This window comes from Candida dubliniensis, chromosome 3 (assembly GCF_000026945.1).
Source record: "Candida dubliniensis CD36 chromosome 3, complete sequence".
NCBI lineage: Eukaryota > Fungi > Ascomycota > Pichiomycetes > Serinales > Debaryomycetaceae > Candida > Candida dubliniensis.
Window position 1 is genome coordinate 1363086 of NC_012862.1, and position 14577 is coordinate 1377662.

Below are 14577 nucleotides of genomic sequence, written 5' to 3' on the forward strand. Positions count from 1 at the left end.
GTAGTCATCCTATACAAGTAATTAAACATTTTGTAGAATATTAACAATCATTCTGAATAAATTCATGTTTGGAAACTAATTGCAAGTGTATATTTTCTTTCACTTATACATATATTTCTTTTTATTTTCATTTTTTTTAGTTTTGATATTTTTGATCATTTTCACCTCTTTCCCCGTCTCCCATCTCTTTCAAAGTTCTCTCCATAGTTAAGGTCTCCCACCGGGTCCATACATTGGAACTTGATGCATATTGCCATTTCTTGGAAAGTTTTGAAACTGTGGTGGTCTTTCTTTACCCCATCCACACTTCAATGGTCTTCCATTAAGGTTGAACCCTGCTAATTGGATAATGGCCAAAGCTGCTCTCTCATGTGTATCATATTTGACAAATGCACAACCTCTTTCTGGATGGAATTTAAAATCAACTATGAACCCAAAGTTCTGTAAAAGTGGAATCAATTCTTGCTGTTGAGTAAAATGAGCAATATTACCCAAATATACTGTTGTTTGCCAAGATGGTGTTTGTCTCAAAACTATCTCATAAGATTGTGGTGACATTACTGGAATAGCTCCTGGACCTCCAGCCACTGGTGCACCTGCAGCATTGGCACCACCATTGTTGTTAAACCCACCAGTGGCATTATTATTACCATTGATAGGAGTTCCTGGTCCAAGATTACCATTAGTCAAACCTTGCAACATTTGTTGTGGTACGCCATTAGCTCCATTAATTGCTTGTTGCTGCTGCTGTTGCTGCTGTTGTTGTTGCTGATGTTGATCTGGTTGAGGTGGCTGTTGGCCAATGAATTGGGGGTTGGTGTTTACCAAAGGTTGAGAAAATCCATTATTATCAACATGGTTAACATTATTGAATTGTCTGAACTGACGGTTGTTATTGTTGCCGTTATTATTACGATAACCTCTATAACCACCACCGTGTTGATTGTTGTAATGTTGTTGTTGCTGTTGTTGTTTATGGGAAGCCCAGTTACATCTAATAGCTCTACCGCAAAGCCATTCCCCATTCATGGTTTGTAAAGCCAACTCAGCATCAGATTGGTTACCAAAAGTTACAAACCCATAACCTCTTGATCTTGAAGTCTGCATATCCCACATGACATGGGCTTGCTTCAAAGATTCAAATTTCGAGAAAGCATTTCTTAAACCTTCATCGTTTACTTCAGGACTCAAATCCCCGACAAAAATGTTGAACAATGGCTCTTCAGTGTTGTTTGGATTACCTGCAATCGCAGCTGACTGGAAAGCCCAATTAACTTTAATTTCAACGTTATCAACAAGTCTGCCGTTCAAAGTATTCAAAGCCATATCAGCAGCTTCATTGGTGTCGTATTCAATGAAAGCATAATTAAACCCTGCTTTATTTTTGTCATTCAAAACTTTAATGGTTTTAACCGGATTCCCGTCAACTGAAAACAATTCTTGAATCATTTCTTCACTAGCTGATTTCGGTAAGTTTCCAACGTACAAAATTTTATTTGAAACTTCGCGTCCACCTTCTTTGGCTGAAGCAGCATTTACTTGTTTTTCATCATCTTGAGAAGGAGGTTGTTGAGCTTGTTGAGATTCCTTTTCAGTTGATTCAGTTGATTGTTGTTGTTCTGGCTGCTGTTCCTGCTGCTCTTGTTGCTGCTGTTGCTCTTGGGGTTGTTCTTGAGATTTCTCTTGAGTTGGTTCCGACATACTTAATTGAATCAGTAAATTAAATTAAATTAAATTATAAATTGAGGTTTTGAAACAAAAAACAAATATATAAAAAGGAACACAAATTTTCTTTATAAACAAAAACACACACACCCTTATGAAATATTGTAATTAACAAGGACTAATTTGAAAAAAAAAAAAATTCAAGATAAAAACTTCAAATGAATATAAAAAGGGGAATAAAAAAATGTGAATAGGAATATAAAAAAAACAACTCGAAAATCAAATAAAAAAATGGATTCAAATCCTTAATTGATTGATAAATTAAATTGGATAAAAAAAAAGGAAGAAGAAGTTTTCTGTAGTTTCTTTTATATAAAAAAACAAGGAAAAGAAAAAGATATATATAAATAATATATTAAAAAAAATTTTGAAAGGGAAAACAAGGAAAAGAAAAGTACAATAAAGGTTTGGAAAACCGAAAAGGCAGTAAAAAAAATGTGGTGAATATTTTTGTTTGGTTGGTTGGTTGGTTGGAAAACAAAAAAAAAAACAAAAAATAAACGCTGTTTTTTTTCTTTTCGTGATAATTTTAAATCAACAAATTTGTGTTGTTGTGTTTTAACACTAAATACACGACGACCCACGAACAACGACAACAAATATCACCACATACAAAATACAAACACATACCATACACAATATAAAATATCACGTATAACCCAGAATGTTCTAACTTTTTTTTTTTCGCCAAACCAATAACATTGTTCTGGGTTTCAGCTTACTAGTTTCTATCAAAACATAACTTCAACGTTGGTATTATACTAACAAATTTGAGCGAAAAGTATGTCATATGTATTTAGTAGTGTTGCCAAACTTCTGGTGTAAATTGAAGGAACATTAATAGAGTATTGTGTGTAAAGTCGTATACATAAAATTAATTGAAATAAAGGATTAGAGACAATAAAAAATATGTCTATTCTTGCAAAACCAGAACCAGAATTAAAATAGTTGCTGACGATTACTCTTTTTACTTCAGGGCTGGAACAATACACGAGATGGTTATAGTGACACCACTAATTTAGTTTCAAAAAATAACTGAATTTAATCAAAAAAAAAAAAAAATCCATGACATTAATACAACTTTTCGAATGTTAAGCGAATAGGAGTTTAAATCAACATCTGTCTCGAGTTGAGTACTGTTGCCTCTAGAGATGAAGATATGTCACTTGTACATTCATCCTGGCATATAGACCAATCCAATACACGACCAAGTCATCTCTGGTACAAATTTATTTTTTTGCAATTACTAAAGAGTGAAGAAACAAAACAGTTTTTTTAAAAAAAACAGTGGGCTTTAAGGCAAATACGTTTTTATATGTGAAACCATGCCTATAAAAGTACTAATAGACGACCCTAAGCAAGTCAAACCAATTAAACAGTATTTGGAAGATCACAATTGGTTGAGCAAATCTTTTAAAATTCAAAAGAAAAATGATGTTTTCCATATTTTTACAAACTTGAATGAAATCCCATCGCAGTTATCACAGTACAATTATGAAAACTATGAACAAGATGGTGATTCAAACACTAAAAATAAAACTACCACTCCAACATTAGCATCCATAATAACAGAGTATTGCTATGTAAACAATATAACAAACATAAAGATACCTAAACGATGGTCTATTTATCCACCGATGATATTATTCAATACCACAAACTCATCAAACGTACATTCCACCTCGGATACAATATTTAATCCACAACACCAAAAATTGTGGGAAAACATATTAAATAAACAGAAATCAATATTTGGAACTTCAGACATAACCCATATAGCCTTGAATAAACCTATAATTGAATCTGATATAATGAGGCGTCCACACAATTTGATCCCAGTTTTGGGGGATTTTGGACCTGAGATGCCAATGGACAAGAAACCAACCAAATCAGATTTTAACCAAGCATTTTGGTGTCATGTTGTGCAAAATGGAATTTATCAAACTTGGGCACCTAAATATACCATGTTTTCTCGAGGTAATATTAAAGAAAAGAAACGAGTTTTGGATCTGTTCAAAAACCTTGCAAATACCATTGTTTTTGATTTTTATTGTGGTATTGGATATTTTTCCTTGTCGTATCTTGAAAATGGGGCCAAATTATTATGTTGGGAATTAAATCCTTGGTCAATTGAAGGGTTTAGAAGGAGTTTGGAGAAAATGAAAGTTGATTACAAAATATATACTAGTGATGACAAATTTGATATTGCTGATTTAAACCATTTTGATGCGTGTTTATTTTTGGAAAGTAATGAACAAATCACTACAAGGATAATTGACCAAGTTAAAGATGATAGTTTACCAATTAGTCATATTAATTTGGGGTTATTACCCAGTTCCAAACAATCATGGACCCTAGCGAATCAATTAATCAATAAATCAACAATCAACACTAATGTACATATTCACGAAAATGTTCATATCAACGATTTTGAAAAGATTAAAACTGATGCTAAAGAAGTATTTTCGAATGGGAATGTTTTGCATTTGGAGAAAGTGAAAACCTTTGCACCTGATATTTGGCATATAGTAATTGATCTAGAAAACATGAAAAACTTCTAGACATGAAATGTATACTTTAACATTATATTTTGTTGTAAAACAGGATCTGCAATATTTTATGTGCAGTCCTTTTGAATTCAACTCAGAGAGTTCGACGAATCCTTTATAATTGCTAATTTATTATTCTCTATTATATACTACTTCTCTTTTGAAAGACAATCCATATTTTATTATTTTCAATTATTACATACTGATAATTAGCTTCGAATCTATAGAAAGTTAGAGCAACATATATTGTCCGTCGTAATATCTAAGTAATAAAACCTAGGAATACTTCAATTTCCTGGGTTTAACAAGGGAAATGATTTCCATGAATTGACTAAACTACCAAGCATGTAGAAACGGTGCTTAAATTCCTTTTAGAGAAGAAGCCACTGATCGTGTGACTATTTTATTCGCATTGAGCCGTGCCCTTCAATGTGTAAGATCTAAAAAAAAAGTCAATTTGCCTTATTCTTGTGAGTCATGGAAACTAAGATTTTTTTTCTTCTCTTCTTGGTCCCACTTCGTGGAATGTCTGGAGTGACATAGAACCATCCACTGAACTATTCGCACCGGAGTGAATTACCTTATTGAAACAACAACCCACAAAAAAAAAAAAGAAACTATTGCTCTTTCCACACTAAAAAATTTTCTTCTTTTCTTTGAATGGGGAAAGCCAAATGATTACAGCAAATTTTTGGAAAGAAGTTACGGACACAGATTTAGTTCCATTTTTTTTTTTTCATTTTTTTTTTTTCATTTCCATACATTTTACTCTTTCTTATAGCTCAGATACTCATAACTTATAAGAATGGCACCACCTCCAGCACCAATAGTACTAGACTCCCAATCTGTCAGTGGAATAACTGGTTCCATATCTATTGCTTGTTGGATTATAGTTTTTGCACCCCAGATATATGAAAATTTCAAAAGAAAATCACTGGAGGGATTATCATTAACGTTCATTGTATTATGGTTGGCTGGTGATGTATTCAATGTACTTGGGGCAGTATTACAAGGTGTTTTACCAACAATGATTATATTGGCAGTATATTATACACTTGCTGATATTGTGTTATTATGGCAATGTTTAGCTTATGGTAATGGGAAAAACCCTGATTTGATTCATTTATCTCCAGCAAATCCATTAAGTGAAGATGTGTTGGAAACTGTTATATCCAATGAAGAGCGTCATCATACCCGTCACAGAAATCAGCAACCGGGCAATCAAGAATTTAGGGGTACTGCTGTCACCACCGGAAGTAGCACTGATGATTTAGAAAGTACATCAAGTGTTACTAGTTCAATGAGCAAATCGTCACAATTTCAAAGCTTTCTTATAAATACATTAATGGTTACTTTAGTCATAGCATCAGGGGTTATTGGTTGGTATATATCATACATCAAAGACTCCAAACACCATCCAAAACATCCTGGCAAACATAAGCCCGAAGAATTGGTATTTGACCCATTAGCACAAATATTTGGTTGGTTATGTGCAATTTTATATTTGGGTTCTAGGATTCCTCAGATTGTTCTAAATTATGAAAGAAAATCTTGTGATGGTATTTCATTTATGTTTTTCTTATTTGCATGTTTAGGTAATTTAACTTATGTGATTTCTATTTTATCAATTGATATGAGTTGGAATTACTTGTGGGTTAATTCATCGTGGTTAGCAGGATCTTTAGGTACTTTGGGTTTGGATTTCACTATTTTTGTTCAATTTTTCCTTTATAACGAAAGTAAAGATGACTTTAGTGAATATGAATCTTCAAGTGAAACAGAGCTGGAGTCGTTGTTGACTAGCAGCGACAGATCCTACGGTACTGCTTAATATAACTTCTGAACTATAGTACTTGAAAAAAAAAAGTATACCATTATTTTAGATGCTTGCGTTAACTGTATGATCAAAGACCATGTTTCATTTTATTTGTATTATATATTTATTTAAAAACGAAAGGAACGTAAAAAATCAGTTTTCTTTAAACTGTTGCCATTGTAGATGATTAGAAACAGTCCGCTGTTCAATTCTGCCAATATGCATGTGTCATCGTCGTCACACAATACTCGCCAAACAGAAGGACAAATATACCTACCTACATACATACAAAATTAAACAACAATGTCAAACCACGTTAACTAGCAAGTCTTTAAATGACGCGGAGTTAAGTATGTGAATTTGTGATTTAAACTGATACACTATCTCCGCTCCTCACTAGAAAGTATTCCAATTCTTCAGTTATTTGCGCCATAGGAAAAAAAAAAACAACTTCACAAAAAAAAAAAAAAACGGTTATAGAAAAGTCTATGGTCCAAAAAACGAACCCCCCCCCCCCCCCCCCCCCCTTTCTCAAACTTCTGGTGTTTGTAATTACATGTCATTTCCAAATCAAATTTTCACAGGTTCAGGAAATTGTGTCCACCCATTTACTAATTATTTATTTGCTATTAGAAATTTCATAAGAATATTTTCTTGATTTGGGAAAGCAAAGCCTTCCTCTTTTATTTTATTTTTTTTTGTTTGTTTGTGATTCTGGGGAAGAAACCAAGAAAGTCAACATGAACAGTCCTAGTTCACTAAAGCAAGAGAAGACTTTTAAAAAAAGAAATAGAGCAACCCTAGTTTGCTTACCATGTCGGAAAAAGAAAATCAAATGTGATAAAGGAAAACCTTGTTCAAACTGTACCAAAACCCAACCTGATAAGTGTATTTACGATGAAAGAATACCTGAATTAAAGAAGCGAAAGAAATCACCCTCAATACAAGCAGAGCTCAACACTACAAATAACAGAAACCCCACTTTTTTGCCTATTATGGAATCTCAACAGAAGGAACAGCTAGCAAAAGAGCGAGATGTTTGTGTATTGATTCAGAAATCTGAATTGGAAGAACTACAAACAAAACTAAAACAATACGAAAGTGCAGAATATCGTACTAATATTGGCGACAACCAACCAGAGGATACACCAGGGGAATCATACAGTAACCACTATCGTGTCAAGAAAGAAAGCGATGATATTGTGTTTAACAATATTGTTGAAACAAGAAAAAGTTTGGTTTTCACGAAACATGATGAGACTAGACCAGGATTTATACCACTAGTAAATGTCACTTCAGAAAAACCCCATTTTCCTGAAAAACGTGTCACCAAAAGTAAGACTCTTGAATTGTCAAAACTTCCTACAGAAGAAACCAACTTAATAGGAATAAATCCATATAATTATCGAGATGATGTGATCGACTTTCATGAACAACTTCCTAATACATTTGGTAAATTTGAAAATAGTACAATGTCTCCCTTATCCTGGTCATATGCAATTAGAAGTAGTTCAATTGTGAGAACTTTGAGATATTTTGCCTCCTTACAATATCAAAAGGAAGTTGAAAAGCAAGTTGTTCCAGAAATAACTCACAAAAATTTAAAGAAATTAATTGTTCCTGGAGATGAAAAAATCAAATCTGCCTTAAATTTGGATGGTGGTTATGAATCAAGATTTCAAGAGAAAATAAAACAAGCACTGAATGATGATTTGAATAAACATCTGAAAACACCAGTTAACATGGCGACACTCGCATTAAGTTTGAGTTTGTTAAATGGGAATAAGGATCGTGAACTGAGCTTGATTGAACAAATAAAATCAGCAATGCCCACCAAAAAAGTTATCTGGTTGTTAATAAAGCGTTATTTTCTACTAATATATCCCATAATCCCTTATGTGGTCGAAGATAATTTCCGTGGGGAAGTCGAAAGAATTGTTGGTAAAGAATCATATGAAGATATCAAACCTGAAGTGAAAATTGAAAACCGAATGGATTTTGCCACTATTGGTGTCTTGTTTGTTATTTGTCGTCTACTGTTTTTGTCATTGCTTCATAATAGAGGATTTTACAACGAGCAAATACTAACTAAAAAAAATCTAACTAATGATGAAGCTGAAAGAAAATTTTTGATTTTGAACAGTATAAAAATCCATAACGTTGAAGTAGCGCAAGCTTGTTATCACCATTTGCAAAGATTAGGTAAAATCACACTCCCTCTTTTGCAATGTGCTATTTATTTGAGGGCTTATCGTACTTTGGCACCTGAAGAAGGTGATGGTATTGATGGTGGTGATTCCTTAGTACAACATAGCAGTCTTGTGTCTATGAGCTATGTTTTGGGATTGAACAGAGATCCAGATAAAATTTCATATATAAGTGACGCTAAAGTGAAACATTTGTACCGTAAGATTTGGTATTATTGTTTGATGCAAGAATACACATTAGCTCATACTTATGGGACTCCATTATTTATAAGACCAGAATCGTATGATACTAAACGACCATATTTCAGTTTAGAAGGTGCTGGTTGTCGAGATTTGGAAGTTGAGAAATCATCACTTGCCGTATTTGCCTTCATTTCAGCTTTGGTCAAAGGTCCAATTAAAGACTTGGTCATTCTATGTAATAATGTGGGACAGTTAGTCAAAGTTTCAGATATTACCACCCAGCTCAGTTGTATTGAGTTAGCGATATCCGAACTATTGGGCAAAGTAAGTGATTATGTTCATAATTTGGAGGAAGAATCCACTAGCTATCACACAAACAAAATCATGAAGATTGGCATTTTGTTTCGGATCAATAGTTTACTCATGACCATGTATTGTAATATGTTTACGTATTACGAAAGGAAAAACGTCAAATTGAGTTTTTTTTATTTTAAGAAATTCTTCAAGCTTTCAGTCCTCGAGACATTACCGTACGTGTTTTCATTAATCACCAGAAGCAAGGAATTATTTGGCGAAGGTTCAGACTTATACATCAACCCAGCGATAATACTATTTTTAGTTCGAACCATGGATGTTTGTTTTAGTTCTATGGTGAGAGTTAATTTCTTATTATACAAGATGTCCCACAAACCTGACCATCAACTAAGATTGAGCTCTGATTCATCCTACAAGGAGTATTTTGATTCATGTAATAGATTTATCTCGGTGATGGAAAAAGTAAGCCGTCTTTGCTTAGCAGCTTGCTCAATTTTCAGTAGCAGATATTATTTTGCCTGGGGTGTAGTGAAAATGAGAGGATATTTTTTGAAATTGATTACCACTCCAAAGTTTTATAAAGTAGAGATGCAAGGAGATTATGCCCCCATTGCCACAGACAGCGAACAAATCATCGAATTATCAGAATTGATCGAACTGGGATTAATGAAATTGGAATCACAAGTAACTAAATATTGTGATGACATTGACTTTACAACTTTCTTCAAGAAAATTGTCTCAACTAAAAAGCTTTCTAAGCTGAAGCAGAGGAAACAGAAAAAAGCAAATCACCAAGCACAGAATATCCCTGCACGAACTTCACCAGTTCCACAATCCAACGAATATCCCCACTCAAACAAATTGAGTCCTTCTGGCGCCAGCACAACTGAAGATTCCCATACTCCTAACAGTATAGATTCTAATAACAACAGTGGAGTATATTCCACGGAATTTGAAGATTTAAAATTTGCTAATAGTGCTGAAATCGATTCAATTTGGTTACAAATGATGAATCTGAAAAGTCATAATCGAAATGATGGGTTCAATTATAATTCTAACAACAATAATATAACTAATCAGCCAAACTTTAATGGTGGAGATAATAGCAAAACATTTTTTGCTAGCCCAAACACAATTAATGATGCCTTTGGCTATCCGTTACCCAATCAGTTTTTTGATCAAAATTTCACCAATTTTGCAAATTTTAACTCAAGTGCAGACAACAATGAAGCTGCTATGTTTTTTGACATGTTTGATAATGTACCTTTAGATAATTTTTTTAATAATTAATTAATTATATCAATATAGAGAAATAAATATATGTATTATTACTTTTGGCTGCAAGTAAAAGATAAGAACAAACAGAATTTGTTAATACATGTGGTGTCAAATTTCTGCGGATATTGAACTAATAAGGAAACTTTGCGGAGAATCCGTCATTTTTTAAGGCAAAAAATTCGGAAGTTATTCTCTTTTAGCCGAAGTTTAGATTTGTCAGTCAAAAAAAAAAACTCCTTGTTTGTGGCCAAAAAAAAAAAAACCCAATACTAAAAAAAAAAAAAAAAATTCTGAAATCCTTTTTGTTGATCTCTTAGCATCTCTTCTATTTCCCATCAATTTATCTTTGAAGTATTGATATTCATTGATATATCTTGATAGAGGCCTTCGGTTATTTATTACCCTGCAAAAAGTTAATTACCTGAATTGATTTTGTTTACATTCTTTGACAGATTAATCGTCCCGGAAATCAAATTGTTATTCGTATTTGTCAGAAATGTCAGTTGCCACTCCCACAGAAATACCTAAAAGTAATGAAACACAAGTTAGGAAAAGAAGAAAAGTCAGTACCGTGTGCACAAACTGTAAAAAACGAAAGATAAGATGTGATCGTCAACATCCATGTAAGAATTGTATTAAAAGCAAAAAACATAGTGCCTGTGTTTACGATGACGGACAAGTTAGTCCTGCAAATCTCCCGACAAATGGATCATCACACGGAATAATTGTCCCAGAATCCCGACCATATGAAGATAGTGCAAAAATCCCCATCAGGTTTAATAACGAGGTTTCTCGAAAGAAACTGAAGCCGGTAACACCAAATAATGAACATAAAACTACAAAGAAATCACGTGATAAAACCAAGGTCAGTAATCCACAAACAGCCTCTGAAAATGAAGTCACTATATCGTTAAGTGAATTGAATATGTTAAAGCAAAGACTACAGAACATAGAAGCCAATATCAATGCTCAAGCCAACAACCCCTCTTTTGTTCCACCGAGCTCACCCTATCCCACTCAACCAAACATCTTGCCGCCACCAGTTCTGTTCAGTTCTTGGAGTCCTAAACAAAGTAATGATAGGATTATGTTTAACCCTCAACAGAGGTTGACTACTAATTACAATGTATCCAACACAAGAGGGCAATCTCCTTCTATTCAACTACCTCCACTTTCTTTTAAAGATACCCCACGGGGAAGTATAGATTCAGTTCGCTTATATAGTGAGATGTCACCACCACGAAGCGATTTGATTGAGTCAAGTTTGACTTCTCCAGAGTCAATTCAATTGCCTGTTTCTGGTGATATTGTGGGGGTTAACCCTTATTTGAACGAGACAGAGACCATCAATTTTTATGATGGCTACACATCCATTTGTGTTCGGGATTTTCGAAGAGTCAACCATGGACCTTTTGCATGGTCTTCATTGATGAGGAAAGATAAAGCTTTGAGTTCATTATGGAATCACATACTCAAGAAGAAAGAGAAAAAGAATGAGGAATCACAAACGTTTGTCTTTGGTCAAGATATGCATGAAATATCACAAGAAAACACTCAGTTGGTGGCAAGCGAATCTAATGAATCAGAAACAAAGTTCAAAAAGAAAACACTAGAAACTTTTGGTTTCAGTGATGTTGTTCCTTATGACATATTGAAAAAGAAACTTCAAACTCAAATTAACAAAACAACATTGCCTTTGGGATTAACTTTATATGAAGAGCAAGTGAACATGGAATTGCAGTTGGTTGACAGAATTCATCAGCAATTGCCGAAAAAGAAAGTTTTATGGAAATTGATTGACAGGTTTTTCAGTTTGCTTTACCCATTCATGCCATTCTTGGATGAGATTGATTTCAGACAAAGCGTTACTAAGATCATAGGCGAGAAAGAATATAAAGATGAAAAAATAAAAGAGTTAAAGGTAGAAAAACGATTGGATTTGGCAGTGATTGGTGTTTTGCTTATTATACTTCGTATGAGTTATTTGTCCTTATTTTGTAACAAAGAAAGTGTAAATGAAATGAGATTGAAAACCACTGATCCATCTCCTGAAGCACAAGAAATGAAATACTTACTTCAAAACCCAATAGGCATATCATTGATTGATTCAGCTCAAAACTGTTTACAGTACTTTGATATTTTTAGAAAAACTTCCATGCCTGTTTTACAATGTGCTTATTTTCTTCAGCTTTACCATATATTTGCCCCTGAAGATGGAGATGATGGAGATGGTGCAGACACCTATGCTCTCAACTCCATGATCGTGAGAATGGCTTATTCTATGGGACTAAATAGAGAGCCAGACAATTTTAAGGACGTTTTAAATGACAAAAGACAAAACCATTTGGGGAGAAAAATATGGCATTTTTTGGTTATTGGAGATGTACATAATTCTTATGCTTTTGGAACTCCTAAACTAATCAGTGATGATTTTTATGATACAAAGATTCCCTTTATTGAAGAAGGCAATGAAAACTTAATTGATAAGAGTTTGGATCAATATGTAACCAGACTGGTATTCCCCGGGTATCTGGTTTACAATTCAGTAGATCAAATTTTAAAATTGATTCTTAGTGTATCAGGACGACTGAAGGTATCAGAGATTTGCAAATTATTGAACCAATTCGAGATTGGTATAGCTGAGCAATATGGAACTTTGAGTAATTGTTTAGAGCCCAAGGAGAATTTAATTCATATTTTTGCTCGTAACATGCCGGTAAAAATGTACATTTCATTAAAATCTTTTTTGGTGTCAGTATACTTTCATTTGTTTTTATACTATGAACACAAAAATGACTCTTTGTCGTTCTTTTATTTGAGAAAAATTCTTAAAACAGGAGCTGGTGATATAATGCCACATTATTTTGAATTATTGGGGAATAGTGAAGTTGTTTGTGACATGGTGATCAATCCGAAGTTAATTCAAATCATCCACAAAGCTAACCAGATTAATATCGCTCTTATTATTCGGGTCAATATGAGCATTTACAGAATGAAGTCTCTGAAGCTTCATGCTGAAAATTGTAAAAATGATGATTTTTACTATTCGTATTACAAGGAATTATGCAAGTTTTCCTCCTGTTTGACAAGATGTGCTGAGGTTGGAATCGCAGCTGTGTCAAAATTAAGTACCAGGTATTATTATGCATGGAAGATTACAAAGGGTCATAACTTTTTGTTGAAAACTATTACTTCTATGGAATTCTATGAAAAAGAAGTAATGAATTCTCAAGACATTACATTGCCAAAGTACAAGTTGGAGCAAATTGTCGATTTGGAAAGTATATGTGAGGTGGCATTGAATAAATTGGGTAAAACACAAGTTATGGGTGATGAATTTTGTTCAAATGTTAATTATAGAAAGTATAAGGGTGACCAGACGTATTCAACTTCTTCCGAGTCTAGCTCTACACCTAATAAGGACTCTCCATTAGACTCTAGAAAATATACCAATGATTTTGGTTTGGATTTAGTGAATAATCAAGAGATTGACAAAATCTGGTTGCAAATGTTATCTATGAAGAACGATCAAGCCCAACTGCAGAGACAACAGGAACTGCAACTGATGGCGGCTTCGCAGTTGCAATCAAAATCGCCGTTTGCCTCAGCACACCAAAGTTACATGCCACGACCAGAACTGAGGAGAGGTAGCTACTATGGTAATTCACCTTTTACTTTGGATAACTTTAATTTTGATGGATTCGGTGGACAAAGTAGAAGTTCTAACAATGGAGAAGTTGATCTCAGTTCGTTTGATTTCTTTACCGATTTGCCATTTGATCAACTTTTTACCAATTGAAATGATTCTGGTGATTTGATTGTTTTTGTGTATGTTACGTATCGTTTAACGTTTTTTTTTTTTTTCATTTTCTATTTTTTCCATTTCTTTCTTTCTTTTCAATTTAAGTAATGATGCGACGAATATTTTTTTTTTTTGCTTGGCGTAACGCTTATTATCTCGATCTGGTGATACGGCGAAAAAAAGGTTTGTGAATCGGGAATAACATTATTTCCGAGATTTCTTCTTCACCATTCATAAAATCTATTTCACGGAATAATAAAATAAAAAGCAAAGGAAAGCAGATCTAGATCCTTGATTTCAAAAAAAAAAAACAGACAGCAATGAGCCCTTTCACTTTCCCCATACTTTCACACAATATAAGCCTTATTGAATTAATTAAAGGCCATCCAAAACAAACACCAGAAGTTTGGCAGCCTGGTGTTGTGAAATTAAATTGATTGATAAACAGGGCTCGGTAATACTTGCCAAAACCATACACAACTCATGCATCTCAGCCCAGTTGATGACTCTCTGTTTACTCTTCTTTTTTTTTTTCAATTCGTCTTCGAACTTTTGACTAGCCTCATGTTGAAACAGCAAAAATGAAGTAGTATCAATGAACATGAATATTAGTCAGCATTTTATTCTTGGGGCGACTTGAAACCAAAACTCGGCTCGGATGTACCTTTCTAGATTTCTGTTCCTTACTTTTTTTTATATCTA

At 33.7% G+C, this 14577-nt stretch overlaps 5 protein-coding genes across 5 annotated transcripts, besides 1 other annotated feature; 4 read left to right on the top strand and 1 right to left on the bottom strand. All coding sequences in view use genetic code 12, as the record gives it.

Moving 5' to 3' along the window:
* Window positions 1-207: 207 nt before the first annotated feature.
* CD36_85810 (poly uridylate-binding protein, putative) lies at window positions 208-1701 on the bottom strand (the record flags this gene model as incomplete). Its single annotated transcript, XM_002419440.1, has 1 exon — window positions 208-1701. One exon carries the CDS (start codon window positions 1699-1701, stop codon window positions 208-210), a length of 1494 nt encoding a protein of 497 aa, XP_002419485.1.
* A 1349-nt stretch (window positions 1702-3050) lies between these two features.
* On the top strand, window positions 3051-4286 carry CD36_85820 (S-adenosylmethionine-dependent methyltransferase, putative; the record flags this gene model as incomplete). The annotated part of the gene is made up of 1 exon (XM_002419441.1): window positions 3051-4286. One exon carries the CDS (start codon window positions 3051-3053, stop codon window positions 4284-4286), a length of 1236 nt encoding a protein of 411 aa, XP_002419486.1.
* Window positions 4287-4316: 30 nt separating this feature from the next.
* Window positions 4317-4564: a mobile genetic element.
* Window positions 4565-5079: 515 nt separating this feature from the next.
* Window positions 5080-6105, top strand: CD36_85830 (uncharacterized membrane protein yol092w, putative; the record flags this gene model as incomplete). The annotated part of the gene is made up of 1 exon (XM_002419442.1): window positions 5080-6105. The coding sequence occupies one exon, from the start codon at window positions 5080-5082 to the stop codon at window positions 6103-6105; it is 1026 nt and encodes a 341-aa protein (XP_002419487.1).
* Window positions 6106-6830: 725 nt separating this feature from the next.
* CD36_85840 (fungal zinc cluster transcription factor, putative) lies at window positions 6831-10085 on the top strand (the record flags this gene model as incomplete). The annotated part of the gene is made up of 1 exon (XM_002419443.1): window positions 6831-10085. The coding sequence occupies one exon, from the start codon at window positions 6831-6833 to the stop codon at window positions 10083-10085; it is 3255 nt and encodes a 1084-aa protein (XP_002419488.1).
* Window positions 10086-10569: 484 nt separating this feature from the next.
* On the top strand, window positions 10570-13872 carry CD36_85850 (heme-responsive zinc finger transcription factor, putative; the record flags this gene model as incomplete). The annotated part of the gene is made up of 1 exon (XM_002419444.1): window positions 10570-13872. The coding sequence occupies one exon, from the start codon at window positions 10570-10572 to the stop codon at window positions 13870-13872; it is 3303 nt and encodes a 1100-aa protein (XP_002419489.1).
* Window positions 13873-14577: the final 705 nt, after the last annotated feature.